We start from the raw sequence: 27,542 nt of genomic DNA, 5'->3' as shown, positions 1-27,542 counted from the left end.
TCCTTCCCACTGTCCCTGTAACCAGCCCAAGACCCTCACTAGAACAACAGTGCTCCACCTCCGAGTCTCCAGTCCTGCCTCCTCTCCTCCATCTCCCTCTCTCTCACCCCCTGCCCCTGCCCCGTGCTCTGGAGGGAAGGGTCTAAACTCCAAATACTGCGTGTGTGCCACTCCCCTGCCCCAAAGCCTTGCACTGCCTCTCACTGTTCTCAAGATAAAGGCACTGGTCTGTTCTCCAGCTGAATTCCTGTGGCTCTTCCCTGGCCCCCGGCCCTCTGCTGCACTCACTGACCTTCTTTACCTTCCTCCAAACAAGAGGGTCTCTCTGGATTCCTGACTGGCTGTTCTGACTGCCAGGAATGCTCTTACCCACCCCTTGTGTTTTAGGCTGACTCTTGCTCAGACCTCACTGTCAGCTCAGAAGTCCAAAGTCACAGCTAGAATGTCGATCTGAAATCAAGTACCCCAAACCAAGTTCATGATTAATCTATCCCAAACTAGCCCACTTTGACTTCAACTCTGTGCTAATGGAACACACTGATCAACCAGTCAGGTGACTAAAATTGTTACTGTTGATAACATCAAGTGGTCAAAAAAATGTCACCTGTCATTTCAGTAAACAAAGGATGTTGCAGCCATAAAGTCACGAGCCATGGCAGCTGCCCCGAAGGTGCACCCTGAGGTGAATTAAGGATGGAGAAAAACAGGATAATGGCCCTTGATAGTTAAGGGACACATCAAAGGAATGATTTCAATGAGTCCAGAAAAAGTAGAAAAGAGAAAAAATAGAAAAGCACTTGATTAATGGTAATCTTCTGATGTTTGACTCTTTTTTTTTTTTTCAGCAAAAATTTCTATTATCCTGGTTCCTCCCTTAACCTCTGTGGGTGGAACAGTTTCTCAGAGCTATCTGAGAGGCTACCAGCTGCCACTATAACCCTCAGGAAGGTCCCCAAATACAACATAATTCTCAACGTTCAGGTTGTGCTTTTTTTCAACTGACAGTCATTAATGTACAAAAATTACTATTATAGATGTCATGATGAATATACAAACCCAGGTCGTTTCTCCAGGGCAAGATGGATCACCCTGCCAGAGAATTTTAAACTAGGGCTACCCTGATTCCTGAAACTACAATTAACAAATGTCACAAGACACTGATTAATTACAGCTTCTTTGCTCTTCTCTTTTGGAAAACAAAACAAAAAAAATTCCTCTAACTCAATGACTAAATTGGAGTGGAACTGAGCGAGGCTTGTCTCTCACTCCCTCATTTGGTACCCTGCAGTAAACCCTCTATCCTTCACCAGAACCTGGTGTCAGCAGATTGACTTTGCTGCAGGTCCACAGCACACCCACTGGGTCCTCCAGAAGCCTGTCTGAACCCACCCTCTCCAAGTCTCTGCGCACACAATACTCAGTACTTTCCCCAGCACATCACTTACCAATCCTCCTCCCACCACCCCTCAAATGTAAGCCCCACTACAGCAAGATTCATCTGTTCTTGTATGCGCAGTGCGCTGCTCACAGCAAGAGTTAATACAAATTTTAATGGGAGAGAAGGAAGTAACTTTTCCGAATCCACTGAGCCCAAGCGTGACAAAGCCAGAATTGGAATCTGCGTCATCCCACGCCCCCGCCCCCCAGCTTGGAAAAAAAGTCTCTGCTCCTGTGCATCCGACCTTCCTATCCCACGGCTTATTTAATGCCTAGCGTCAAGTGCCACAAAGTTGACATTTTCAGACGCGACATCTTCCATCTGCGGAATGAAGGTGCGTAGCACAGTGGGGAAAGGACATGAACCCCTCTCCCCAAGGACAAAGGAAATCTCGCCTTGCCTCCTCCTCAGGGAAGCATTCCGGTCGGGTGAGTCATTTCCCACGTGCTTAGTCTGCCTTAGACCAATATCTGAGTCTCAGGCAGCCTAGGCAAAGCCTCCCGCCCCTTGTCAGGAGCGGATCCCAGCAAATCCCAGCCCCAGTTGGCCCGAGGCAGGGTGCGCCTGCCTCTGCCTCCGCCCCCGCTCCCCGCTGGGGACGCCACCTACCTCCCGCCCCGACTTCCTCGTGTGGAGCTCGCCCCGCCTCCCTTTCCATCCACCGGTCTCGGAGTAGCACCCGCCGTTCGCCCCGCCCCGCGGGGCCCCGCCTCCGGCCCGCACCTCCCCTCTCCGCGCTCTCCCGAGGGCCCGCCCCAGCGGTTGGCCTGTGTTGTAGCGGCCGCCGGGCCCACCGAGCCAGTCTCCAGCTCGGGACAGCGTGGTGGAGGGCCCGGCCTGCCGGCGGGGCAGCCATGGAAGCGGCGGCGCGGAGGCGGCAGCAACCGGGAGCGGCGGGCGGCCCGGGCGCGCAGCCGGGCGCCTCCTTCCTGCAGGCCAGGTGGGCGCGCGCCGGGCGGCGGAGCGGAACCGCGGCCCCACCACGTGACCGGGCGGGATCGCGGCGCCGGGGCTGCGGAGCCCGGGATGGGTCTTTCCCCCTCTGGCTCTGCAGCTGCTCTCTCGCCCACTCGCCTGGGCCCCGCCTCCGCGCTCTTTCTCTTCCCGGGCGAGCCCTCCGCCCAGGGAGGCTCAGCAGCCTTGACCGGCTTTGGGACAGTCTGTCAGCTAAGGGACGTCTTCAGGGGTCCAAGAAACCTGGAGGGGTGGGGGTGGTGAGCCTAGAGGACACCCCCGCTCACTTGAGTCCCCAAGGCTCCTGCAAGCCCCAGGCGCCACCCCGAGTTCTCCTGCCCCCTCAGCCATCAATAGGAGTTGGATTCTGGTGTTAACATGAGGCTCACTCCTTGCCTCAAGGAACCCAAGAATGTGGGAATGTAAATGAAAGACAGCGAAGTGTGGAAGCTCCCCTCGGGAGAAAATGAGGAAGGGCTTTTCTCACAAGGTTGCTGTTCTCTCGGGAAGAAGTTAATGGTTTATTTAGTTGAGACGAGGCACTTGGGGCGGGGGAAGGTACAGAAGTCATTTTTATTTTATTTTATTTCAGGGAAAAAATCGATTTATTAAGATAGGACGCTAGTGAGACGTGCAAGCGGGCAGGCAAGGAGGCTCTGCCAGAAGCAACTTTTAAATCTTTCCCTCCACTCTGCCTTCATCCCGAAACATTCGTTGCCTATTACAGGCATTCATTAAGCATCTCTGGTGTGCCCCGCTCTGTGTCAGGCGCTGAAATGGTGGATGAGGTGAAGCCGGAGAGTCCCAGAGTCCAGAAGGACCTGGGAGGGACAGAATCCAAGCAGGGGCTGAGAGGTTATCTTGGAGGACTTCCTGGAGGTAGTAGCATTTGAGGTGCATCTCAAAATACTCAGTAGGTGACAGGGGAAGAAAGGCTGTTCCAGCTTGAGGAAAGGCAAGCGGTGCAGTGGTGCTGGAGCTTTCCATGTGTACAGTGGCAGGAGGATGCAGACTGGTTGCAGGCTGGAACCTGAATGAGAGCCTAGAGTGCAAAATTTAAGGAGACGCTCACTCTTGGAACACTCAAAAACCTTCCATGGCTCCCTTGCGCCTATTTAAATGTTGGGCCTATGTGCCTTAATTGCCTCACCCTAAATGGCAGGTTAAGGATGCAGTTTTTGTTCTGTAGGGCACAGGGGAGCCATGGCAGGTTTTTGAGCAGTAGCATGCTCAGAGTCAATTTTAGGAAGTCTGTGGTATGATTTGGGCTGAGGGAAGAAATCTGAGACACTTGGCTGAGAGTAGCTTTCTTCCGCTACTGAAGGACAGCTCTTGTTTTGGATCCCCTGCAACTTAGGAGTCAGCCTTAAACTGGGATAGCCCAGTTGGAACGGTCTGTGAATATCAGATATGGTCAGCACTTTATCTCAAGTGTGGGGTTTCCACATGCAGAATCCTACTCAGTCTTTTTGTATTTTGTATATATGAAAACAGGTCTAGAGAAGGTTACATCATTTGTTGTACAAGAACCAGGGCCTAGCCCCAGGGCTTCTGATTTCAGGCTTCTGCTCTCACTACTCCATTCTGGCTGCTGAGAAGTGATGTCCCTCTTTATTTCTGCATGAGCTCCCCACCAGCCAGGGTGCTAATGAGGGTGGCATGTAGGGCTGGCTCTCTTCCAGGGTGTCTCTGCCCCCCTCATTGGCTGCCTCTAGGCAGATTCTCAGTATTATTACTGCAGAAGACAGTAGACAGAATCATCTTGTCCAACTCCTAGGATGCTTGGATTTCCACTGATGCTTCCACACTTTGCTTACCTACCTCTAATGACAAGGTGCTCACTACCTTTCAGTGGAGCCTATTCCAGCTTCTGCCTGCTATGGCGACAGTTTTTTTTGGTTTTGTTTTGTTTTAATTATTGTAGTCAAAGTAGTATATGTCTATGATTAAAATTGCACAGTTGGGCTTAAAGCAAAAACCAGTGGTCCTTTGTTCACCTCTCCCTAGCACCAGAGACAACCACGTTAGCTTCTTTTAGGTGTTTCTTTTTCCTTTTTTTTTTGACTGCACTGTGGCCCTCGGAAGTTCCCCAGCCAGGGATTGAACCCACACCACAGCAATGACAATGCCAGATCCTAGACTCCTAGGCCACCAGGGAACTCCTAGCTGTTTCTATCAGAATTAAATTCCTATTTCTAAATAATAGTAACAAGTGCTATGTATGTAGCACTTTCTATGGACCAGGCCCTGTTCTAAGTTTCTGTATGTATCAATTCAACCACAGCTCTTGAGGTAGGATGTGTTGTTATCCTCCATTTCACGGATGAGAACATTGAGGCCCAAGAGGTAACTTGCTCAAGATTTGGTTACTGGTAGAGCTGGGATATGAACCCAGGAAGTTTCTAAAGTCCATGCTCTTAAAAGCTGTGCTCAATTACTATTTCTTAGTTTATCAATTTTAGCCTCTAAGCTAATGTTACCAACTAATTTTCTGTTATGATTTGGTTCACTTCTACGTCCCCCATCTTCATGAGATGGTTCTTTTTATTTATTGTCATTTGTCTTTTTAGGGCTGCACCTGCAGCATATGGAGGTTCCCAGGCTAGGGGTGCAATTGGAGCCACAGCTGCTGTCCTACACCACAGCTCACAGCAATGCCAGATCTTCAACCCACTGAGCAAGACCAGGGTTCGAACCCACAACCTCATGGATCCTAGTTGGATTTGTTTCCACTGCACCACGACGGGAACTCCGAGATGGTTCTTTTTATCACCATTTTTAGTTTTGCTCTATGTTACTTTTGTAGCCTTAGGGAATATGTATATACCATTATTTCTTTTTTAGTCAACTATGAGACTATCTCTCTTTTTTTAAGTTTGTTTTTTTACTGAAGTATAGTGGATTTACAATAAGGGCAGTATCTCGATTCCTTTTTAGAAGGAGAATATTAGTACCCTACTCAGCCCTTTACCTTTCTTTACCCTTTCTCCACTCCTGTCATCTGCAATTTTACTTTCAAGTCATCAAAGTTGACAGTATTTCCTCCTTTTTTTTTAAGCATTTCCATATATTGTTAAGTCTAAACTTTGAAAATCATTATACAATGTTTTTATTAGTTAAGCCATGTAAATATTGTTCCCTGCAATAATGGAGTAATGTTTAACATTTATTTTCTCATATTACTTTTGTTTTTCTTGGCGTTGCTAATTGCCTTTCCTTTTTTTTTTCTTCCCCTTCATTTTCTGCCTTTGTTTTCTCATTTTTTGTTCAAAGTTTTCATCACGTCAGGTATTCCACCCTTGTGTATACAGAACCAAAATCGGCTCCTCTGTAGTCCCCATTCACTGGTCCCTGCTTGACCTCACCACGGCCGAGGTGCCTCCGTTTTCTGCCAGGTGGTCCTGCAGGTGCTGCTGCTGCTTTGTTTCATCTGTGTGTTGTGTGCTGTATGGTATACGCTCCCCAACTGTCGTGGTATCCGCTTTCCCAGATGGGAGACTTGTAAAGCTGTGGCGGAGAGCACAGGCCATCCTTGTCTTGGGTTACCTGCCACAGTGCTTTCACCATTGCTCTCATCAGGAGTTTCTGATGATGGAGGCCTCGGGCTGGCAGTCTGGGGGCTCAGTGTGTGGAGTCTGTGGAGTGAGGAACTTGGGTTGGGCTTGAAGGTGCTCAACGCCAGGACAGGGACTCGGGGGAGGACACCTTCACCTCCTTGATCTGCCTCCCTTGCTCAGAGTCCCAGCAGACAAAAACCAGTCAGATGCTCACCAATCTTGATTCCCAAGCTTGGTGTCTGCCCTGCACCTGCTCTTTTCCTTCCTGCCCTGTTCAGCCAGGCTGGACACATGCCAGGGATCCCCACTGACCGAGCTGCCCGTTGAAGTGGAGGAGGAAATAGTTCCCTTGCCCCTAGTCTCTGCTTGGTGTCCACAGCGGACACCACCCTGTCCGAGACCACCCTGTGGTGCTCCCCAGGTTCTCCAAATGCCTTTATTTCCTGTACCAGACATCCTGCTCTTGGCCCAGTTTGGAGGTTTCCAGAATGAAAGACTGAAGGCTGTTATACTCCGTCTCTGTCCAAGTTCTTCAGGCTTGGGGATTGTCACCGGTGGCTTTGTGAGGTCTTGCCCTGATGGTCATTGAGGGCAAGGGGCAGGGTGGGGCCCCACTTTTCATCAGGTCAGGTATTTCACCCTTGTGTGTATAGAACCAAAAATCAGTCCCTCATTTTAGATGCATCTCAGACACTCTTCAGGGTTAGTTTCTGAATATCTGCCCAGTCTGAAGGCCCAGCAGCTCCTCCCTTCCCTTCTCTTCCTTCTGCATTAAGCCAGGCAGCTCTGCTCCCTGCTGTGTCTTTCTCACTTCCAACTCCAGGCCTTGGATCCTGCTCCCTTGCTGCTTTTCTGCCTAGTTACCTCCACCCTTTGGGGTTCCCAGGCTCCCTTCCTTCCTGCAGGCTAGGCATCCTGCTCCAGGCCACACTGATCCCTCTCTTATCTTGATCTCCTGCTGTGCCACATAGCTTATAATAATCAGAAACAGAATATCACGCTACTTAGAGCACGGGTTTTGAATCCATATAGACCCAGATTTGAATTCTCTGCTCTTTAGGATTCCTGGATTGCAAGTAACAGAAAGCGCCCCTCGCAAAACAGAATGTACTGCCTCACGTGACCAAACCATGGCCCTGAGGATGCCTGGAACTGGGAATGTGAACCCTCTCAGGGCTTTGCCTGTAGTTTTCCCCTGCTCCTCTCTGCAAGGCTGCTTCGTTCTTGCCTGGCTGTCCCTTGAGGCTGGAACCTTGGCCACAGGCAGCCCTGGGCTCTCATCCTTGGCACCCCCATACCAGAAAGGAAGGTGCTCTTTCCACTTCTAGTTGAAAAAGTCCCACTGGGCTGGCCTGGATCACTGGGCCTCCCTGTGGCTCAGGAAACATCATACCTCACCAGAAGAAGCAAGGAGTGGGAAATAGGCTGAAAAAGGAATAGGTGATGCAGCTTCTTCTTGGAGGTGTAACCTTGGTTAAGCCCTTAACCCTTTAAGCCTCAGTATCCCCATCTGCAAAGTGGGAGCCTCCCGGTATTGCTGTAGGGATTAGATGAGAAGGTGCAGATGAAGCTCCTAGCGTAGCACACAGTCGGCACTCAGTAAGTGCTGGAGTGCTGAGTAGAGGAGGGGACAGGCAGACTTAACTGACCTAGGAAAGACCCCCTTCTATCTGTCTTGTGGCCACCAGAGGATGATGAGATCCCCTAAGAGCTTGCCTCCCTGTCTCTGGGTTGCTCTACAGCCCAGCATGGACCATTCTTGGAACTGGCTGAAAGGGGCCCCAGAAAGTTATAGAAGCAGTAAGTGTTGACAGAGGAAAACCTTCACGGTGCCTCTAAGCTGATGTTTGCCACTGAAAAGAATGAGTAACTGCTGATTGAGACTGTTTTATATTGGCCCGTAATCAGGTACTTAACTGAGGGCTCTGGAGACTGCAGAGTCACATGACATAGCTCCTGGTCTTGGCACTAACAGGGCACCAAAACTCACACATCCGTCATCTTAGGAGTAGCGGGCTGCTTATGCACGTAGTGGCAGGGACGCTGTAAAGAGGATTTGTCCTCTGTTGGGGAAGTTGGTGAGTTGAGAGAACCTTAAAATCACCCTTCTTGAGGGTCTAGATAAGAGCAAATCTCCAGCTCTGTGACGTCATGGCCGGACTGGGAGTTAGGGATGAAGCGCTCCCTGTGGTGAGCTTTGGGAAAAGCTTTCTCAAGGAAGCATTCTTGGAGGTGGCGGCACAGGCATGTTCTTTGAACTTCAGCTGATCTGTTTGTTGCAGGAGGGATAGGCATCCAAAGATGTGTTGTCAGATGGTGCTCTGTCTCTTGTCTCTCGCTTCACCTTGTCCCTGCTGACTTCCTTCTTAGGTTTCACTTTGGATTGCTGAGAAGGAGGACACCAGGAGCCCTGTTCCGACCTCCTCATGGTTCAGAAACCAAGGGAAAGGGAGGCCCCCTGTTCATCCCAGTCTGTAGTCTATAAGGCATGTCTCACTAGAGGGCTCTGATTGGTCCAGCTCAGGTCACATGCCCATCCTGTGGACCAATCACTGGGGATATGGTGATGGGCTAGAGGTTAAAAAAAGTAAGCTCTGGGGAGTTCCCATCATGATGCAGTGGTTAAACCTGACTAGTATCCTTGAGGACACAGGTTCAGTCCCTGGCCTCACTCAGTGGGTTAAGGATCCAGCGTTTCCGCGAGCTATGGTGTAGGTCGCAGACCAGCTCTGATCTGACGCTGCTGTGGCTGTGTTGTAGGCCGGCAGCTGTAGCTCCGATTGGACCCCTGGCCTGGGAACTTCCATATGCCCTTAAAAAAAAAAAGAAAGAAAGACAAAATATGAAAAAAAAAAAAAGCTCTGGAATGTCATCATTTAGGATCAAATATTTAGCTCTATAGCTTTTGGCAAGTTACTTAACATCTTGGGCCTTATTTTTTTCATGTGTGAAATCAGAGTAGTGTTCTAGTGTTTCTTTGAGGATTAAGAGAGTTAATTGAGATAACACATGTGAACAGCTGTAATAGTGCCTGGAATATTGAAAGTGTTCAATGAAGATTAGCCATCACCATGTTTTTCAGCCACACTTGCATTCTTTGCCCCATCTGACTTCTCCATCATTCTATAGGTGAGGAAGCCCAACAGGTTTACCTGTTGGGCATTTTCTTTTTTGAATCATAGAGGAACTAAGGTTAGGGCAGATGGATGCCTTCCCCTAGACCACAGTATTTCCAGCAGAACCTTTTCCTAGAACTTAATCATGTGTGTTTCCTCCTGCCTCCAAATCTCTGGCTCATCCGAGGAGTGAAGCTTCCCACGAGAGAAAAGCTGAGCCTTCTCATCCACTCCTTTCCCAGGCACAGCTCCGTCAAGGCTGATGAGGCTGCCAGCACAGCTCCCTTCCACCTTGATCTCTGGTTCTACTTCACACTGCAGAACTGGATTCTGGACTTTGGCCGCCCCATTGCCATGGTGAGTGTGAAGTTGTAGACAGAGCCCGAGCCAGCAGTGAAGAGACAGAGTGACATGAATTAAGAGAGTGGCCTCAGACCAGCCATTGCCCCTACCAGAAAACTGAGAATAGACCTGGATGCTTTCATGTCCTTTAGTTCTACATCTGGGACCAGCCATCATTGAGGAGGGTGGGGTCTGGAGGGCCTGAATAGTCATACTGTGCACCTGCCTCCCCCATATCCCATATCCAGGCTTAAGCAAAGCACCAAGTCAGAGAGTGAGGTATGGGAAAGGATCCCATCAGCCGTCCCCGAGCCTTAGGATTGTATTGTTTTTCTGGAGGTGAAGGGTATAGGCTGACTTTGCATATCGTATGACTTGAGTCTTGAGTAATTTTTAGTGCCTTCTGGTGAAACTGTCCCCTTCCCTGTAAGGCTATTTCATGCATCATGGTACAGCAGTAGCCTCTACAGAGATTAATACTGGAAGGCCACTGAAGCCCCTGACTTGTAATTAATAGATAGATAGATAGATAGAAGGTGAAAAAATTGAGGACCACCATGTTCCAAGATGTTAATTTTTAAAAACATTTTATCGTAGTTGATTTATAGTGTTGTGTTAATTTCTGCCCTACAGCAAATTGACTCAGTTTTCATATTCTTTACCATTATGGTCTATCGCAGGATATTGAATATAGTTCCCTGTGCTAGACAGTAGGACCTTGTTTATCCATCCTCTGTATAATAGTTTGCCTCTGCTCATCTCAAACTCCCAATCCTTCCCCCCCGGCCCCGCCCCTTGGCAACCACAAGTCTGCTCTCTATAAGTGTGTTTTTGCATTAGATGCTTATGGCCTCTTCTTTTTGCTTTTTTTGTGAATCTACTGTATGTTTTTGATTTGTGGTTGCCCTGTTTTTCAAATATATTAACCCTTTCCTATAGCTACTTGCTTTAGACTGGTAGTCATACAGGCTCAAATACATCATAGCGGGGTGGGGGGGGAATCTGCATTTTCTTACTTCCCCCACATTTTATGCTTTTGATGTCCTCTTTTACAACGTCATGTTCATTAATGAGTTAATTGTTGCATGTGGGTGGTAAGAATAACAATATCCAACACTGAAACTGACACCTCATACATGCTAATGTGGTAATGCAAAGCCCGTAGGGAAGGCAGTTTGTCAAGGTGATAACTAATACCTAGAATAGTGCCTAGCAAGAGATGAGCTCAGTATACTTGTACTGAATGAATATTAATAACAACAGTAAGGTAGAAATAGCAGTTAACATACATTGAGTGCTTAGTCTGTTCCAAGCTTTTTATGTGTTTAAACGTAGGTAGTTCTCACGTCAATGCTATTATTAATCTCAGCTGTATAGTTGAGAAGACTTGAGGATAGAGAGGGTAAGTAACTGGCTCAGGGTCACCCAACCAGCAAGTGAAGGAGCCAGCATCTGCCCCTAGAGCCACCCGCTTTTGTCATGTAAATATCCAGAACCCTAATATGTTCATCTCTCCTGACTCAGTAAGACCCCTTCCAAGAATCTTCCTTGGAGATATAATCAGCAAGAAGACAGTCTCTGTACCAAAGGTGTTCATGGCAGTGTTGCTTATAATAGCAACTTGGAAGTGACTTCATTGTCCAGCGGTAGGGACTGGTAAATCAACTTTGCTACATGCGGTATAGGGGATGCTCCCTGGGGATTAAACAGGAATTGTGGAGACTACAGAACAGCCTGGAAGATTTAAGGAGAAAAAAGATGCCTAAGTGGCATGCATACTGATGTCCAGTCAGTAACAACGCTGATAATTGTGTACACATTGGATCAAGGTGTTGAAAGGGAAGAAGAAAAGCTTCCTGGCTGCAGTGTTGGGAAGGAGGTATGGCAGATGTTGGGTCTCCTTTCTGCAAGCTTTCCATAAGGTTTCTATGTTGCTTTTTAAATGTAGGTGAGGGAGATCCTATGTGGCTCAGTGGGTTAAGGATCCAGTGTTGTCACTGCATGGCCTGGGTTGTGGCTGTGGTGCCAGCTTGATCCCTGGCCAGGGAATTACACATGCCAAAGGCACAGCCAAAAAAAAAAAGGTAGGCATTCCCGCTGTGGTTCAGTGGGATTGGTGGCATCCCTGTAGCACTGGGATGCGGGTTCAGTCCCCGGCCCAGCACAGCGGGATAAGGATCCAATATTGCCTCAGTTGTAGCATAGGTTGCAACTGTGCAATTATGGCTTGGATCTGATCGCTGGCTCAGAAATTCCATATGTCACAGGGTGTCAAAAAAGAAGGAAAAAAAAATACGGGTGAAAGAAAAGGGACTGAGCCATGAGTCAGTGCAACCAGTCAGGTTTGTCAGTGATGTTGGGCAAATCACTGTTGTCTGGGCTTTGGTTCTCTCGCCTCTAAGAGGACTGGTTGGACTAACTGCTCTGAGCCCCTTTGCAGCATGAAGGTCCCAGATACTGAGGGACAAAGGAGCTGCCCATCAAACTTGTGTTACAGGGAGAGGGGAGATGAGACCAGGTGTGAGCTCCATGGCTGTCCCATCTCACTAGGATTCAGCCTCATCTGGCCTAATAGATCTCCTGTTGGGCAAATCACTTCCCCCCCCTGCTCAGAGTTGCTGTAGCCACTGTAACCCTAAGTAGGCTCAGCAGAAGAATATACATTTGAAAAGCTTGTGTATACACTGGAGCTTTTCAAATGTATACATGATAGTTCCAAATTTCTAATAACTACAAAATAAAACTTTTTACAAATTATAAAAGTAGGAGTTCCCATCATGGTGCAGTGGAAACAAATCCGACTAGGAACCATGAGGTTGTGGGTTCAATCCCTGGCCTTGCTCAGTGAGTTAAGGTCGCAGATATGGCTTGGATCCCACACTGCTGTGTGGCGTAGGGTGGCAGCTACAGCTCTGATTTGACCCTTAGCCTGGGAACCTCCATATGCCACGGATGCGGCCCTAAAAAGCAAAAAAAAAAAAAAAAAAAAAAAAAATAGTGCTTTCAGCTAGCCCTGTTTGGTTGAAGACTTGTTTATTTCTGGTATTTTTCTATCACAAAGAGTATTTCAGCCACAATATATATCTTGCCATAGATAAAGATACAGAGATGCAAACACACAGCAAGTAAGAAAGAGATTGAGATTCCTGTATCCTGGGAGTTTTATTTCTGTAAGTTGGCTTTATCCAGCATGGCATTTTTTTCTTTTTCTTTCTTTTTTAGGGTTGTACCCTCAGCATATGGAGGTTCCCAGGCTAGGGGTCAAATCACAGCTGCAGCTGTCAGGCTATGCCACAGTCACAGCAATGCCAGATCTGAATTGAGTCTGTGGCCTACACCACAGCTCATGGCAATGCCGGATCTTTTAACCCACTGTGCAAGGCCAGGGATCGACCCTGCATCCTCATGGATACTACTCGGGTTCATTACCACCGAGCCATAATGGGAGCTCCAAGCATGGCATTTTTTTCATTAAAAGAGGTAAATATTTAAATTTTTGATTGAAATGTATGATGATTACACATGTTCTCAGTCAGCAGATACGGGAGGTACAGTTTGGCAGGATGAGGGTGGGGAAGTGTTTTGACCCCAAATAGGGGTTTTCACACTGACCTGACAAGGCTGGGACTTCCTGGGGTAGACCAGTAGGAAGAACAAGGGCATTCCAGACAGAGGGACGGCCCTGGCTCCCCTGCCTCTCTTGGGGAAGGTAGGGAAAGAAGAACTGAAGCTGCTGTGTAGAACTTATTTTTCCTTTGTTTCATAATGTGTAGTTTCAGCCTGATGTGGAAGTGGCCCCTCTGCTCAGGGGATAGGGTCTTTTTCTACACCCAGGTGGCCAGGAGATCATATTATCATGCCAGATCCCGAGAGTCCATGTAGACCCCCGGGCCACATTTCTTGTGTTATAGATGGGGAAACCGAGGCCTGGAGAGGGGAGGGACTTGCCCAGGTCACCCGGAAAGTTGGTGGCAGAACAGAGTTCTGCCACCAAAGGAGTTTCCCACACTAAGGCTGGAACCCAGGGACCTTTAGTTGGGGACACTGGGTCAGGCCATGAGCCTGGGGACAAGTCTCTTTACCTTCTCTGGGACTCAGTTTGTCTGTCTGAAGACACCTTCACCTCAGTGCTGCTGAGAGGATCCCCAGAGATCGCAGAGAATTCAGTGGGTGCCAAGGAGGTTCTGAGGGCCTCGGGGCTGTGCCCGGTGAATGTCACTCTTCCCCTTGCTCCGCAGCTGGTGTTCCCTCTTGAATGGTTTCCGCTCAGCAAGCCCAGTGTGGGGGACTACTTTCACATGGCCTACAACATCATCACACCCTTTCTCCTGCTCAAGGTATACTCCTAGGCTCCCTGCCCCCGCTTCCCAGCCTCACCCCTTCCTCTACCCTGAGGGCCCCCAGAGAGGCAGGGTTGTCTCTGCCCAGCAGGGATGGAGAAGGCCTCCCCAAGGAGGGGCTCTGATGTGGGCCTCCACCTGGTGTGCCTGGGGGAGACCTTCAGGCAGGAAGACCTGAGACAAGGCCATGCCTGAGGAACCATAACACATCTGGGGAGGCTCAGGCACAAGGGGTGGCTGGGTTGCCCAGGGAGAGGTCAGGGACCAGCTGAGAAGGTGGGCGGGGTGGGGGGCAGATGGCAGGAAGGGCAGCAAAGGAGGGTGAACTCTTTACCTGAGAGACCTCTGGGAGCACAGAGCTTGCTCCTAGAGGGCGCTGGGAGATGCCACCTCCACCACAGCTCCCGGCAGATCTACTGGCTTTGTGTTTTGCCAAATAAGGGCTTTTAAAACAACTATCACCTTCTACTATCCCTATCATTTTGTTTTTAGAGAAACATTTCAAATCTCCAGAAAGTAAGAAGATATAATGTCAGAATTCTGAGGAGTCTTTAAGTAGTTTGGTCAGTTGCTCAGAAATGGGAGGGTCAGAGTTCCGGTCGTGGCACAGAGGAATGAATCCAACTAGGAACCATGAGGTTGCGGGTTTGATCCCTGGCCTTGCTCAGTGGGTCAAGGATCCGGCGTTTTGTGAGCTGTAGTGTAAGTCGCGGACATGGCTCAGACCTGGCGTTGCTGTGGCTGTGGTGTAGGCTGGCGGCTACAGCTCCGATAAGACTCCTAGCCTGGGAACCTCCATATGCTGTAGGTGCGGTCCTAAAAGAAAAAAACAAAAAACAGACAAACAAACAAAAAACCAGAAGTGGGTCTCAGCAGGCCAGCCCCAACCGGGAGCAGAACTGTGAGTGGTGGGAGGGCAAGGCCTGGAGCCTGGATGCCTGTGTTGAAGGCCTGGTGGTCACCTCCAGGACATGGCTGTGTGTGATGCTGGGCAATGAGCTGGCCCAGCTGAGTCTGTTTCCTCTCTGGGAAAAGAAGGCGCTGTTCCCCAGCCCCTGCTGGGTTCACAGGGAACAAGTGAGACTCTGGAGACTCACCAGCCCCCACTAAAGGGACCCACCAGTTTGAGAGTGACTTTCCAGCTGGTGGCGTCCTTCTCACTGCAGGTGTGAGGGAGGGAAGCAGAGGGTGTCTCCTATCCTGACAGGGGCAGGGGTCATGCTGCCCGGCCTCCCTCTGACCTCAGCTCATCGAGCGGTCCCCCCGCACCCTGCCACGCTCCATGATCTACGTCAGCATCATCACCTTTATCATGGGCGCCAGCATCCACCTGGTGGGCGACTCCGTAAACCACCGCCTGATCTTCAGCGGCTACCAGAACCACCTGTCGGTCCGAGAGAACCCTATCATCAAGAATCTCAAGCCAGAGACGCTGGTGAGCACCCCTGACCGCTTCACTGCATACAAGCCCTCCGGGCACAGTCTGTCCTGGAGGCCAGAGAGACTGCCCTACCCATCCCGGTGACCTGGGGAGGGAAGGTCAGTGGCCAGGCCAGGATGCTCCTGTGTTACCAGGAGACGGCACACGGGGTCCCACCTGGGCTCCCTCCTCCTGGTAGGGAGGGACTGAGAGCGGCTGGGGAGGCCTGGGTGTGGGGGAGGGGAGTGGTGGCCCGCGGGCTGCGCGGGCCTGGGCACCCTCGCTGAAGCCCTTCCCCCTCTCCCCTGTGTCGCCTCTGCTGCCCCCAGATCGACTCCTTTGAGCTGCTCTACTACTACGACGAGTACCTGGGCCACTCCTTGTGGTGAGTGATGGGCCCCATGGCCCCAGCCAGCTCTGCCTCGCAGGCCTTGGTGACACCGAAGCCTTGGGTCTCCAGGTCTCCAGCGCAGCGGCTGGAATGGCGTGCACTTACGGGGGTGGGGGTGGGGGCGCCGCGCCTGGGCTGCGCGGGGCAGCCGGACCCTGGCTCCAGCCGCGAAGCCCTCCGCCCCTTCCAGCCCGCGGTGCCCGCGGTGGCCACTAGAGGGCAGCGAGCGGCTGTGCTCCCTGGGCTGAGGCTGCTGCGCCGTAAACAACCCCCTCCCTCCCAGCTCTGGGGATGGGAATGAGAAAGGCGAGGGGACCCCGCCCTGTCTGGCCACGGTCTGGGTCTTGGGGTCTTAGGCGTGGAGGAGGAGAGGAAGCTTTGAGTGAGGAGGGCTGGCTGGACCAGGTTGGGGGGCCGGGTGGGAGTGGGGGTGCTGTCAGCGCCCCCCCACCCCACCATGCTCCTCCAAACTCCCAGAGGAGCTTCTTCCTCCTACCCCTTCACCCACTGTGGCACAAACCTCACAAATGCAGGCTCAGCTACAGGAGATTCAGGGCCCTGGCTGGGGGCAGGCATCTGTTCCGACCCCCATTTTATAAACAAGATGAGCTTGGCATCTTGTGGGCGGGGTTGTGACCCGTGGGTTGAAGTTAGTGACCCTCATGTCACATGTGCCCTGTACGTGGTCTGTGGGGGGCCTGGAAAGTCAGTGGGTCCCTGGATAGATTGGCCTCTTGGCAGTTCTCCCCGGCCTTGGCCACAGGACCCTACCCTTGGAAGGAGGGGGAAAGGAGGAGGAGAGAGCAGCAGAGGCTTGGAGAAATGAAGGAGCCGAGAGGAGTGGGAGCGCGTGGAGGCCCCAGGCGGGGCAGAGGGAAGCGGGTCATGCGACCAGGTGGTGCATGGGAAGAGGGAGGGCTCGGGAGAGACAGCACAGGCGGTGGGCAAGCGCCTGTGTGTGGAGGCAGGAGACAGTGTACCAGACGTGTGTTTGGAAAGAGGGTGAGGCTGTGTCTTCACAGAGCTCCTTGGAGGCCTCCAACAGGTGCTCTGCCCCCCACCCTTTTTCTAAAACACAGACCTCAGACCTCTCCCTCCTCAGCCCTGCTGGGTGCACCCATTTCCAGGCCAGTGAGAGTCTGAGGCTGCTGGTGTTTGGGTGCGTCAGTGAAGCAGAGGTACCCCACCTGCACATGGAGTGGGCGAGGTGGCCAGGGCAGTATGGGAGGGACCTGCCCCCCACCCGCACCCCCTAGCCTGTGGGCCTCTGATCCTCATGTGCTCAGGGATCAGAGGCCCACCCAACATCCTGCTTCCTTTCTGGACCCCCTACCTGGGAAGGGTTGTCAGGGAAGAGCGCCCTCACCCAAATCAGGCATCTTTGTAAACCGTTAAGTGACACTGCCTGGGATGGTGTGGGGAACCAGTACAAGAAGGGGTGGGGACGAGGCCCTTGGGTGGGCAGGTGGGCAGGGCAGCCAGGCAGGCCTCAGAGACACCGGCTTCCCTGTTGCAGGTACATCCCCTTCTTCCTCATCCTCTTCATGTACTTCAGCGGCTGCTTCACTCCCACCAAAACTGAGAGTGTGATGCCGGGGGCGGCCCTGCTCCTGGTGGTGCCCAGTGGCCTGTACTACTGGTGAGTGGACGTCGGACCTGGGGTGGGAGAGGGGCGGGGCACTCGGTGAGCCAGGTAGTGAAGTGTGCACTGGAGCACAGAGCTGCTGTGTGACCCCGGGTGAGACGCTCCCCGTTTAGGTCCCTGCTCTTTCTCTTCTTCTAATGGGGACTGTGACACTGCCTTATGGTGACCGTTCTTTACCAGAAAGCCAGGTCTCAGAGTGCTGTCTTGGGGCCAATAGAATCCATCTGCAGTGCCAAGGCCTGTAGGGGCCTCAGTTTCCTTCTCTGTGAAGTGGGGGAAACACCTGCCTGTCTCTCTGTGGGACACAGTGAGAATCCGGGAGAGAGAAGAGGGCTCCATAAACTGTAAAGCATCATGGAGATGACAAGGACAGATGGGGTGGGGGGATTCTGTGGACTTAGGGGCTCCCCGCCTGGTTTCTTTTTCCCTCCAGCTCTCTCTTCCCCTTCCAGAGGACCCAGGCCTTAGTCAGGCTCTTAACCCTCCTCTTCACTTCCGCTCTGGGGACAGGCTCCTCTGGGAATTGTGGGTATCCTGTCAAGGACTGACCCTTCTCTGGTGGGGAGTCTCCAGCCAAATGAAACGGGCCTCCTGTCCTGGGGCCAGCTCCAACCCACCTCCAGGGGTGCCAGGGCGAATCTGTACACCTGCTGAGGACAGGATTAAAAAGAATGGGTGGCAGTTACAGCTGGAGGGGAAGAGGGAGGCAAGAGGAGCTTCGGCCCGCTCTTACCCACGGCGCATTAGTGCAGCGGCGACTGCAGAAGGCTGCTTATTGAATGATATGCTTTTCCAAGAGTATGGTTTTTTGTCATTAACCTTGAGAGATAGGGCCACGTATGCCCCCTTTATGAGTAAGAAAACAGGTTCCAAGATGTCATGTGAATTTCCCAAGGTGACACAGCCACTAGGTTGCAGAGCTATGGGTCAGCATTGTGGTTTTCTCTAGGGGCAGGTGGACCAGATAGCTTCTCAGAAGCCCTCTCCCAAGTGTTTCTGAGTCCTGGCCATGTGTAGGTACTGCCTTAAGAGCTGGAGGGAACCCTGGGAGATAAGACTGTCCCAGTCCACAGGGAGACAGTAATGACAACCCCATACACTGAAACTGCATCCCCAAACTCAAATGCATCAAGCAGGCATCAAGCAAGGCAGTAGGGAATGGTGGGGACTGTGGCAAGCTGCAGAACAGCTGTTGCTTTCTCCTCTGATCAGTTCCCTGTCACAAGGGAATACAAGCCTACCATGAAAACCAGAGCTCCTCATCTGCAGGTGATCCATTTGAATATTGGCAGCTAACTTCGCTTTTTAAAGAATAGTAACTCTAGGAGTTCCCATCGTCGCTTAGCAGGTTACAAACTCAGCTAGTATCCATGAGGTTGCAGGTTCGATCCCTGGCCTCGCTCCGTGGGTTAAGGATCTGGCGTTGCCATGCGCTGTGGTGTAGGTCACAGACTCGGCTCGCGTCCCATGTTGCCGTGGCTGTGGCCGGCAGCTGTAGCTCCAATTTGACCCCTAGCCTGGGACCCTCCATATGCCTCAGGTGCAGCCCTAAAAATAAGTGAGTAAATAAATAAATAACAGTAACTCTCCAAGGCAAATCATTATGCTGCATATGGACCACAGCACAGGGCGACGTGGTTCCTCACTCGATGCACTTGCTGTTGGGACTGACTGGACCAGCAGCCTGGTACTTGGGTAGAGGAAGGGATGTGGGCAGGGTGGGCTATGGTGGCGATCACCTCCCCTCCTCCACTGGTCTCCTCAGGTACCTGGTCACCGAGGGCCAGATCTTCATCCTCTTCATCTTCACCTTCTTCGCGATGCTGGCCCTGGTCCTGCACCAGAAGCGCAAGCGCCTCTTCTTGGACAGCAACGGCCTCTTCCTCTTCTACTCCTTTGCCATCACGCTCCTGCTCGTAGCGCTCTGGGTTGCCTGGCTGTGGAATGACCCTGTACTAAGGAAGAAGTACCCAGGTGTCATCTACGTCCCTGAGCCCTGGGCCTTCTACACGCTCCATGTCAGCAGCCGACACTGAGCCCCCGGCCCTGGCTGCTGGTGCTCTGCCGGGTGGGAGGTGGGCCATTGAGGGTGTCTGAGCATGTGGGTGTGTGTCTGTGTCTGTCTCATGTGTGCGTGGCTGAGAGCACGGGTGCGTGAGTTTGCGTTGTGCACATGGATGGGGTGTGTGCGTGTGCTGGCTTGTGCACGTACAGTGAGTGTCACTGTGAGAGTCACTTGTTTTGGTCAAGTCTCTGCGGTTTGGCTCTTCTCAGGACGGGATCTGGTTTGAGGCAGTGTGTCCCGGCCAGGCCCTGGGCCCTGTCCTCCTGTGCACCTGACTGGAGTCAGGCCCTCACTCCCACTGCTCAGGGCTGTCTCTTCTCCTGGGGGTCTTCCAGTAGCTGCACAAGAGAGGCCTGAGTGGGGCAGAGGTCAGGAGGGGACTTGGCCTGTCACCCCCTGACCTGGCTCACTGCTCAGACCCGCCCCGACCCTGGAGGCCGGATGACACAGGTTACATGAACTTGCTGTGTGTTCATGAGCAAAGTGCACCCCTCGGGAGGGATGAGTGGTTCTACCCGGCCCCTGCCCCCTCCTACCCTGGGAGGGTACACACCCCAGATCCTCACCGAACCTCAGGCTGCGGGGAGCCAGAGACCAGCCCTTCCCCTAACCTGATCTTGGCGCCTGGCAGTGGCTATGCCCCAGCCACGTAGCTCTGCCAGCAGCTGTCTCTACCCTCTCCCCGCAACCACAGGTTTTTAGTGGCAGCTGGAGGCAGAGTTCTCCCTACTTGCACTGTGTCCTGAGCCCCTCAGCAGGGACGGGGACATCTTGTCTCAGCCTGAATCTACACCTTCCCCCACACCAAGGCCCTGCGCCCAGAAGAGGGAGGCCTCATCCTGGGACCCCCTCTGCCCCCACCTCCCCAGACACTGGACCAGGTCTCCTCCCACAGCTGATCTCCCAGCAGAATCCTGCGGGCGGCTCAGAGGCCCCGCCTCCTCCCCTGTGCTCTCAGGGAGCCCTGTGCCTCAGATTCTCCTTTCATGTAGGGGTCCCTCCCAGCCCCGTGAGTCCTGTCTGCTGGCAGCATCTGGGCTGAGGGGTGTGAATAAAGGTGGTGTGAATCCAAGCCTGCCTGCTGCTGCTGCTGCTGCTGCTTCTTGGGGTGCGAATTTGGGAGGAGGAGGGTGAAGCAGAGAAAGGAGTGGCTGGTCTGGGGCCTAGGCAGGAGCCCTGGGCAGACCCTGAGGGCCCACTCAGCCCCTTATGCTCCCATCTGAGAGCAGGTGCTGCCATCCATGCCACTTAGTAGGTTGGGGGGCCGCCAGGAAGCAAGGCCTCTTAGTGCCAGCTGTCTTCAGAGGCGTCTGGGGGCTGGGACTGGGCCTTTCCAGACCTGCCCCTCAGAGATGTCTCCTCTGATCCCCTGGGCTGTGCTGCCAGCCTGTTCCAGAGGCTGAAGCAGAGGGTGCCCTTGGCGGAAAGGCAGGGAGGCTGGTCTGTGGGAAGTTGGCACTTAGCCTTGGGCAAATCACTTGATCCCTTGGAGCCTCAGCTCTTGGTCTTTGAGAGTCACTGTGCAGCCACCAGGGACTTACTGAGCTACTCTTAGCAGAAAACACAGAGGAGGCTGCATGGGACAGGAAATGCTTGCACCATCATAGGCCATGTTGTGATGAGAAAAACACCTTTTGATGAAAGCAGCTTTGTTTTTCAGAATTGCTGCCTCTGCATTCTAGTGTGATCACCCTTCTCCCACCCAGAGTCTGGACATAAAGATTGGAGTTTAGGATTCCAGCTGTGAGTTCCTGTTTTGCTTTTCCCGGGCACCTTTTAAAATAACCACTTAAGGGATTTCCCATCATGGCACAGTAGAAACAAATCTGCCTAGCATCCATGAGGATGCAGGTTCAGTCCCTGGCCTTGCTCAGTGAGTTAAGGATCCGGCATTTCCGGGAGCTCTGGTGTGGGTCATAGATCCAGCTCAGCTCTGGCGTTGCTGTGGCTGTGGTGTAGGCCGGCAGCTGCAGCGCCAATTCGACCCCTGGCCTGGGAACCCCCGTATGCTGTGGGTGTGGTCCTTAAAAAAATAAATAAATAAAATAACCACCTAAGAATTTAAACCCATGAAAAGTTAGCAGCCTCTGTCCCCACCCCCACCTTATAAATACCAGGTGCTTGCTGTCCTCCATCTCCTGCTCCCTTAAGGCCTGGGATGGAGGATGGCCCTTCCCTCGGCTCCTTGTGCCCCCTGGATTCTGGGATCTGAAATAATAAATCTTGTGACTTTACTTCCTTTGTGGGGATATATTGAGACTGTGCATTCAGTCAAAATGACCCCATGGGTTTCACTTCCCCAAAGTGGGAGCTGGATGTGGAGGGAGCTCCCTGCTGCCCCCATGTGGGTGGATCGTGCCCTCACTCAGCAGGTCATAATCTGCATTTTCTTAATTCAGGGTGGGCTCTGGCCTCTCAACACACAAGGGCCCCCACCTGCCCAGCAACCTCATTTGACTCCTTCCCACCTCTAGCCACTGCTCCTCCAAAGCCTCTCCAGGGCCTATTCTCCACAGAAGTTCTTTATAGATATCTTCTGAGCAGGTGCAGGCCTGCTTAGGTGGGGTCTGAAGCTTATACAATTTAGGGGATGCTTGATAAGAAACAAACAAAAAAAGTGAATAATAAATTACATCTAAAAATGATGTTTAGAATTGAAAGGAAATCACAGCAAATTATTGGAGCCTTGGAGATTTGTGTTTCTCTTGACCAAGGTCTCTTTGGGCAGTTTAGTGAAAACCATTCCCTAGAAATATTTAACTGCAACCTGGCTTCACCCTGCCTAGAAGATTCTAGGTCAGTGGTCCTCAAAGTGGGGCCCTGATGGGCAGCATCTGGATGGCAGAGGAAAATGGAAATTCTTGCTCTTCTGCTGACTGAATCAGAAATTCTGGCGACGGGGCCCTTCAGGTGACTAAAATCTCTGCCCCCAAATTATGTTGAGGTGGGTTTTGCTTCTCAGGTTGAGTTGAAGTGTAGCACACATACAGCACAGTAAAGCATACAGCTTGGTGAATTTTTGTGTAATTGGACCCGAAGGGAACCACCACCCTGTGCAGGTGTTTTCAATCAGGAGCGATACCTAAAAACAGAAAAAAGGAGCTGGCAAGGGTATGTCAGTTGGGGTGCCTTTGGAGACACACAGCCCCAAACCCCAGCACACACTGACCTAAAGCCAAGGAAATGTCATGTGTGTGGTCAGCCCATTCAAGATGGCTGTCCTCGGAGTTCCCGTCATGGCGCAGTGGAAATGAATCCGACTAGGAACCATGAGGTTGCAGGTTCGATCCTTGGCCTTGCTCAGTGAGTTGATGATCCGGCATTGCTGTGAGTTTTGGTGTAGTTCGCAGACGCAGCTTGGATCTGGCGTTGCTGTGGCTCTGGCGTAGGCTGGTGGCTACAGCTCCAATTAGACCCCTAGCCTGGGAACCTCCAAATGCTGAGAGTGCAGCCCTAAAAAGGACAAAAAAGACAAAAAAAAAAGATGGCTGTCCTCTTGCTCTCTCTGTCCTTTGCTCAACTGGCCCCTGCTTTACTCACATAACTATCCAATTCTCTTAATTATAAGGCTTAACTAGTCACTGGTAACTGATGAGCCCACCTGACATCAACTCCCCCTATAACTGGTAGCCTCTGGTCCTGGGGGTGGAGAGGATTGCTGCTTTGTTCTGCCTGCTATTCACCGTAGGGGTGCAGCTCCAGGATGGTGCTTTGGATGGGTAAGTTCTCCCGTCCAACAAATTGTTGGTTTCTCTGTTACTGTCTCCAGGCTCCTTCTCTGGTCTGAAGGCTGGGCCACCAATGGGCAAGCCAGCCAAGAGGCCAACAAAGCTCCCATGAACACTGGAAAATGGAAAGTTTTAGGGGAAACTAGGGGTGGTCGTCTACTCGAGTATGGAGCCCTGTGACATCTGTCTTTTCTTTTTTTTCTTTGGCCACTCCTAGCACATGGAAGTTCCTGGGCCAGAGATTGAACTCGAGCTACAGCAGTGACCAATGCTTAACTGCTAGGCCACCAGGGAACCCTGGCATCTCTCCTTGATGAATGGGGGCCGCCAAGAGACTACGGGAAATCGGGAGTTCCCATCGTGGCTCAATGGTTAACAAGTGAGAACCATAAGGTTGCAGGTTCGACCCCTGCCCTTGCTCAGTGGGTTAAGGATCCGGCGTTGCTGTGAGCTGTGGTGTAGGTTGCATACGCAGCTCAGGTCCCGCATTGCTGTGGCTCTGGCATAGGCTGGCAGCTACAGCTCCGATTCAACCCCTAGCTTGGGAATCTCCACATGCCGTGGGAGCGGCCCAAGAAACAGCAAAAAGACAAAAAAAAACAAGAGACTACAGGAAGTCCCTTGACTCCCTAAGGGAGTTGTGAACTGTTGGCTGCTGTTACTGTCGGGAAAAGAACCTAGACAGCAAGGCGGTGCCCGTGGCTGTGAGCTGGCCACTGCTTTGGATGCTGAGAAAGGCCACAGACACTGAGCTAGTGGCCAAGGCAGAGGTTAGGAGCCTAGAAGAGGAACTCTAGGCCGGCCCAAACCGAAACTGCTGAATCGTTAATGGCCAGATTGAGGAAATAAAATGGGAAGTAGAGATGTTTGCCTGCCGAGGGACCTGGCTGAAGGAAGGCAGCTTCCCTGAAAGAAGGCTCGAGTGGTCATGGCCCATCCAAAGGAGACCCTCAGAGTTCCCATCGTGACTCAGTGGAAATGAATCTGACTAGTATCATTGAGGGTGCATGTTTGATCCCTGGCCTCATTCAGTGGGTTAAGGATCCAGCATTGCCTTGAACTGTGGTGCAGGTTGCAGACTCAGCTCGGATCTGACATTGCTGTGGCTGTGGTGTAGGCTGCCAGCTGCAGGTCAGATTCAGCCCCCTAGCCTGGAAACCACCACATAGCATGGGTGTGTCCCTAGAAAAAAAAAAGATGGGGGGACCCTCGAGCTGTGGGATCCTGCTGAGAGCCTCCGTCCCACAGGATGCAGATGAAGGGCCGATCCCCGCCCCAGAGCGGAGGCCGCTGACCACCAGGAGAGATGTCCCTCATCCATCACGCTGATGATATCCCGATAACCCTGGGGTCGCCTTCCAGGATAAAAGCTGCAGCCCCCTCGGATCATCTACTATAAAGATGGAAGGAACTGAGATGGGAAAAAGAGTAGCAGCCTCCACGCTCGAGGCTCCCATGACCGCATAGGGCTGGCTGGTGAATGCAGACAAAGTGCAAAGACCTGGATTATCTGTCAGATACTGGGGTGTTATCTGGTTGGGGTGAGACAAAAGTGGCACTCTCAGCAGTTACTGACAAAATGCAAGCATACCCCCATCCCACCAGCTCTAAACAATTAAACATGTCTAGGGCTCCATGGCTATTGACGGCCTTTCATCCCTCATCTGGCCCAACCTTTGCAACAGTATAGGCTTGTGAAGAAGGGGGCTCATTGGGATTGGATCCAGGGGAGGAACATGCCTTCACCCAAGCCCAGGTGGCTGTTAAACAGACACAGGCTTTAGGGATATTAACTCGGGGACAGGCTTCTAAGTTGAATGTGACCCCAGCTACCTGGAAGGATTGGGTTGGGGCCTGTGGTGATGGCAAAATTACAAGAGTACCCTTTGGCTTCTGGCCCCAGCAATAGAAGGGCGCAGAAGGATGTAGCGTGATAGAGCAACAGCTGTGTGCAATCTACACAATGTTTGACAGCAGGTGAAAGACATCACGAAAGGTACCCTAGTAACTTGTATGTAGTCACTTATCCTGTAGCTGGGTGGTAGAGGATGCCTTCCAGAAGCCCAAGTCCAGGCCTGCCCCAATCCAAACCATAGTAGCTAAGTACCATGCCTATTGAAGTCTGCATAGCACTTTATCTAGCAGCCCATTGAGTGTAGAGTTACATGCTGTCTTAGGTCCAGTTACATGCATCACTGGGGCCCCCACCAGCCTGACAAGACAGCTGATCCTCCCGAGATACCATCTTTAGCGAAGGAAGGTGGAGGCCCCACCCCTTCGGAAGCTTGGTGTCGGCCTGGGGTAACTCACGTGGGTGGACAGCGGGGGCCACCAGCCTGTGACGGACACGATATGGATAGATATACTCCGGGGCTTCTCCTACAGGGAAAGGACCTCGAAAGTGACCAAGGAACCCACTTTGCCAGCCAGGACGTTCAGCAATGGGGTGGTAAAAATGATGGACAGAGTTGCCTTCATGACTCGGCAGTTAACGAACCTGACTAGGATCCATGAGGTTTGATCCCCGGCCTCGCTCAGTGGGATAAGGATCCAGCATTGCCGTGAGCTGTGGTGTAGGTTGCGGAAACGGCTTGGATCCTGCGTGGCTGTTGCTGTGGCGAAGGCCGGCAGCTGTAGCTCCACTTAGACCCCTATCCTGGGAACCTCCAAATGCCATGGTTGTTGGCCCTAAAAAGCAAAAGGAAAAAAATGATGGTCACGGACATCCCCTTTCCCCCGACCCCACTGCTGCTGGACTAACTGAAATGATGAACTACTTGCACAACAGTTGAGACGGGACACTCGCTCTCCCAACATGCAGACCAGGAGGCTAACTCAAGCTCTCTGAGCCGTAACTGAGCATCCCAGCGTCTATGCCATGTTAACTCAGAAGCAGCTAGTCAATACCATCCAAGTTTAACTGTTGACTCCCAAAGGACCGTTGCCAACTATCCGGACAATAACTCGTTTTTGCCCATACCACAGACTCTAACACTCCCCCGCCCCCCAGGGGAACACACTAGAAAATGGCCCTGGGTCTGGCAGGTACATCCCCGTGGCTGGGGTTTGCTGCCCTGTGGGGAGTAGGATTAGAAAGGGATTTAGTGATTTCATGTATCTTCTACCTGGCCCCACCTAAGACCACTAAGGTAATTAATCCAGGCTGCTAAGAATGGCACCATTATATTACCCCAGGGTTAGTTGGTATATCATCTCTGCAGTGCTTGGCACCAGCTGTGGAAACTGAGGGTGGATGGGCGGTGTGGTCCTCCTGGCCAGGACAAACCCACGGGCAGGGATGCTATTTTCTCAGGATGCTGGTACGGGTTGTGTTTGGTTTAATGGTTATGGTTTCTCCTGTGTTGTGCCTTAAATTTCATCCCTAGCCCAAGCGGAGGGCCACAGCGGTGGCCTCACTTGGAAATGAATCTGATTGTTGAGTTTACAGCGAGACGCCATTGTCATCCTCCTCTGGACTTCATGAAAAATCGACCCAATAAGCACCTGGCTCCAAAATTTGCCCCCCCCCCCGGTGAATTACTATCTTTAGTATCCTGACTATCTTACTCTTGATATTTTAGCTGCTGAGTTGTCTGCACTGCATTTGTGGGGTTTGGTTGCAGTGCACCTCTGTTCCTCCCCCCAGGAATATAGTGGAAAAGAGTGGGCTGAGACTGCAGGGCATGTAGGGATGGAGTGTATGGTCAGCCACTCAAGATGGCTGTTCTCTTGCTCTCTGCACAGCCCCTGCTCGACCACTTCCTGCTTCACCTGTATCCTACTTGCATGACTATCCAATCCTCTTAATCATAGGGCTTAATTAGTAATTGCCTCTTCACTTGCCCCCTGCCCCAGCCATTGGTTTCCCTGGTACCTGATGAGCCAACCCAATGTCAACTCCCCCTATAAAGAGTAGCTTCTGCCATGCCCCCCCACCCCCCAGCAAGAAATGTCCTACCTGCCATCTGCCATACACAGTGGGGTGCCACTCCAGGACTTGGCTTCAGACAAGATGCCCTGTCCAGTAAATCACTGGTGTCTCTGGCCCTTAGCTGGATGAAGCCCAGCCACGTCTCCCCTGAGAGTCCCTTTCCAAAGGCAGGACGATTCTGAGTGCATTTTTGCCTGGACACTCCAGCCCCCCCAACCCCCTGGCCCCCAAGCTGCCACTCTGTGCCCCTCTCGCACTTCCATGGTCCCATCTCCTTTCCCCACCTCCCCCCACCCCAAGGCTGTTAATGAGAAGCTCCCCTCCTCTCTTGCTCTCCACCAAACTTTCCTCTTCTCAGCCCCAACAGGGAGGGGTCAGAAGCCTCCAGCTGAACATCTCTAGGTCTAGAAATGGGTGTGAAGGTGACTGATAGTGTAGAGGTAAAGGGAACCTTCCATATGGAGGCGGTTGGAGGAGGGAGGGAGAATGGTGGGCAAAGGAGGGCCCCACCTGTCCATGTGTCCCCACAGATTAGCAACAGGTCCCTCCTCTGTGCATGTGCAGCCCCTTTGCAGGCTTCACTTGTCCCTGGGCTGGGAGCTCTGGTGCTGCACA

The 27,542-nt window shown here is 52.1% G+C and overlaps 1 protein-coding gene across 2 annotated transcripts; it reads left to right on the top strand.

Moving 5' to 3' along the window:
- Positions 2,181-20,340, top strand: CLN6 (ceroid-lipofuscinosis, neuronal 6, late infantile, variant). 2 transcript variants are annotated; one of them, NM_001243614.1, is given in 7 exon segments: positions 2,189-2,378; positions 9,308-9,422; positions 13,646-13,744; positions 14,994-15,182; positions 15,497-15,552; positions 17,075-17,197; positions 18,969-20,340. In NM_001243614.1, coding segments are annotated over 7 exon segments (939 nt in total). In that variant the 5' UTR covers positions 2,189-2,292; the 3' UTR covers positions 19,240-20,340.

The sequence above is a fragment of the Sus scrofa genome, chromosome 1 (assembly GCF_000003025.6).
Source record: "Sus scrofa isolate TJ Tabasco breed Duroc chromosome 1, Sscrofa11.1, whole genome shotgun sequence".
Taxonomy (NCBI): Eukaryota; Metazoa; Chordata; class Mammalia; order Artiodactyla; family Suidae; genus Sus; species Sus scrofa.
This window is presented reverse-complemented; position numbering and strand designations above follow the sequence as displayed.

Bases quoted from the DNA above. Each gene is read 5' to 3' on its own strand.
- CLN6 (XM_021095640.1), top strand. From the start codon at position 2,293: ATGGAAGCGGCGGCGCGGAGGCGGCAGCAACCGGGAGCGGCGGGCGGC. The intron at 2,379-9,307 runs GTGGGCGCGCGC...CTCCTTTCCCAG, and splicing joins GCCTCCTTCCTGCAGGCCAG to GCACAGCTCCGTCAAGGCTG. The intron at 15,183-15,496 runs GTGAGCACCCCT...TGCTGCCCCCAG, and splicing joins ATCTCAAGCCAGAGACGCTG to ATCGACTCCTTTGAGCTGCT.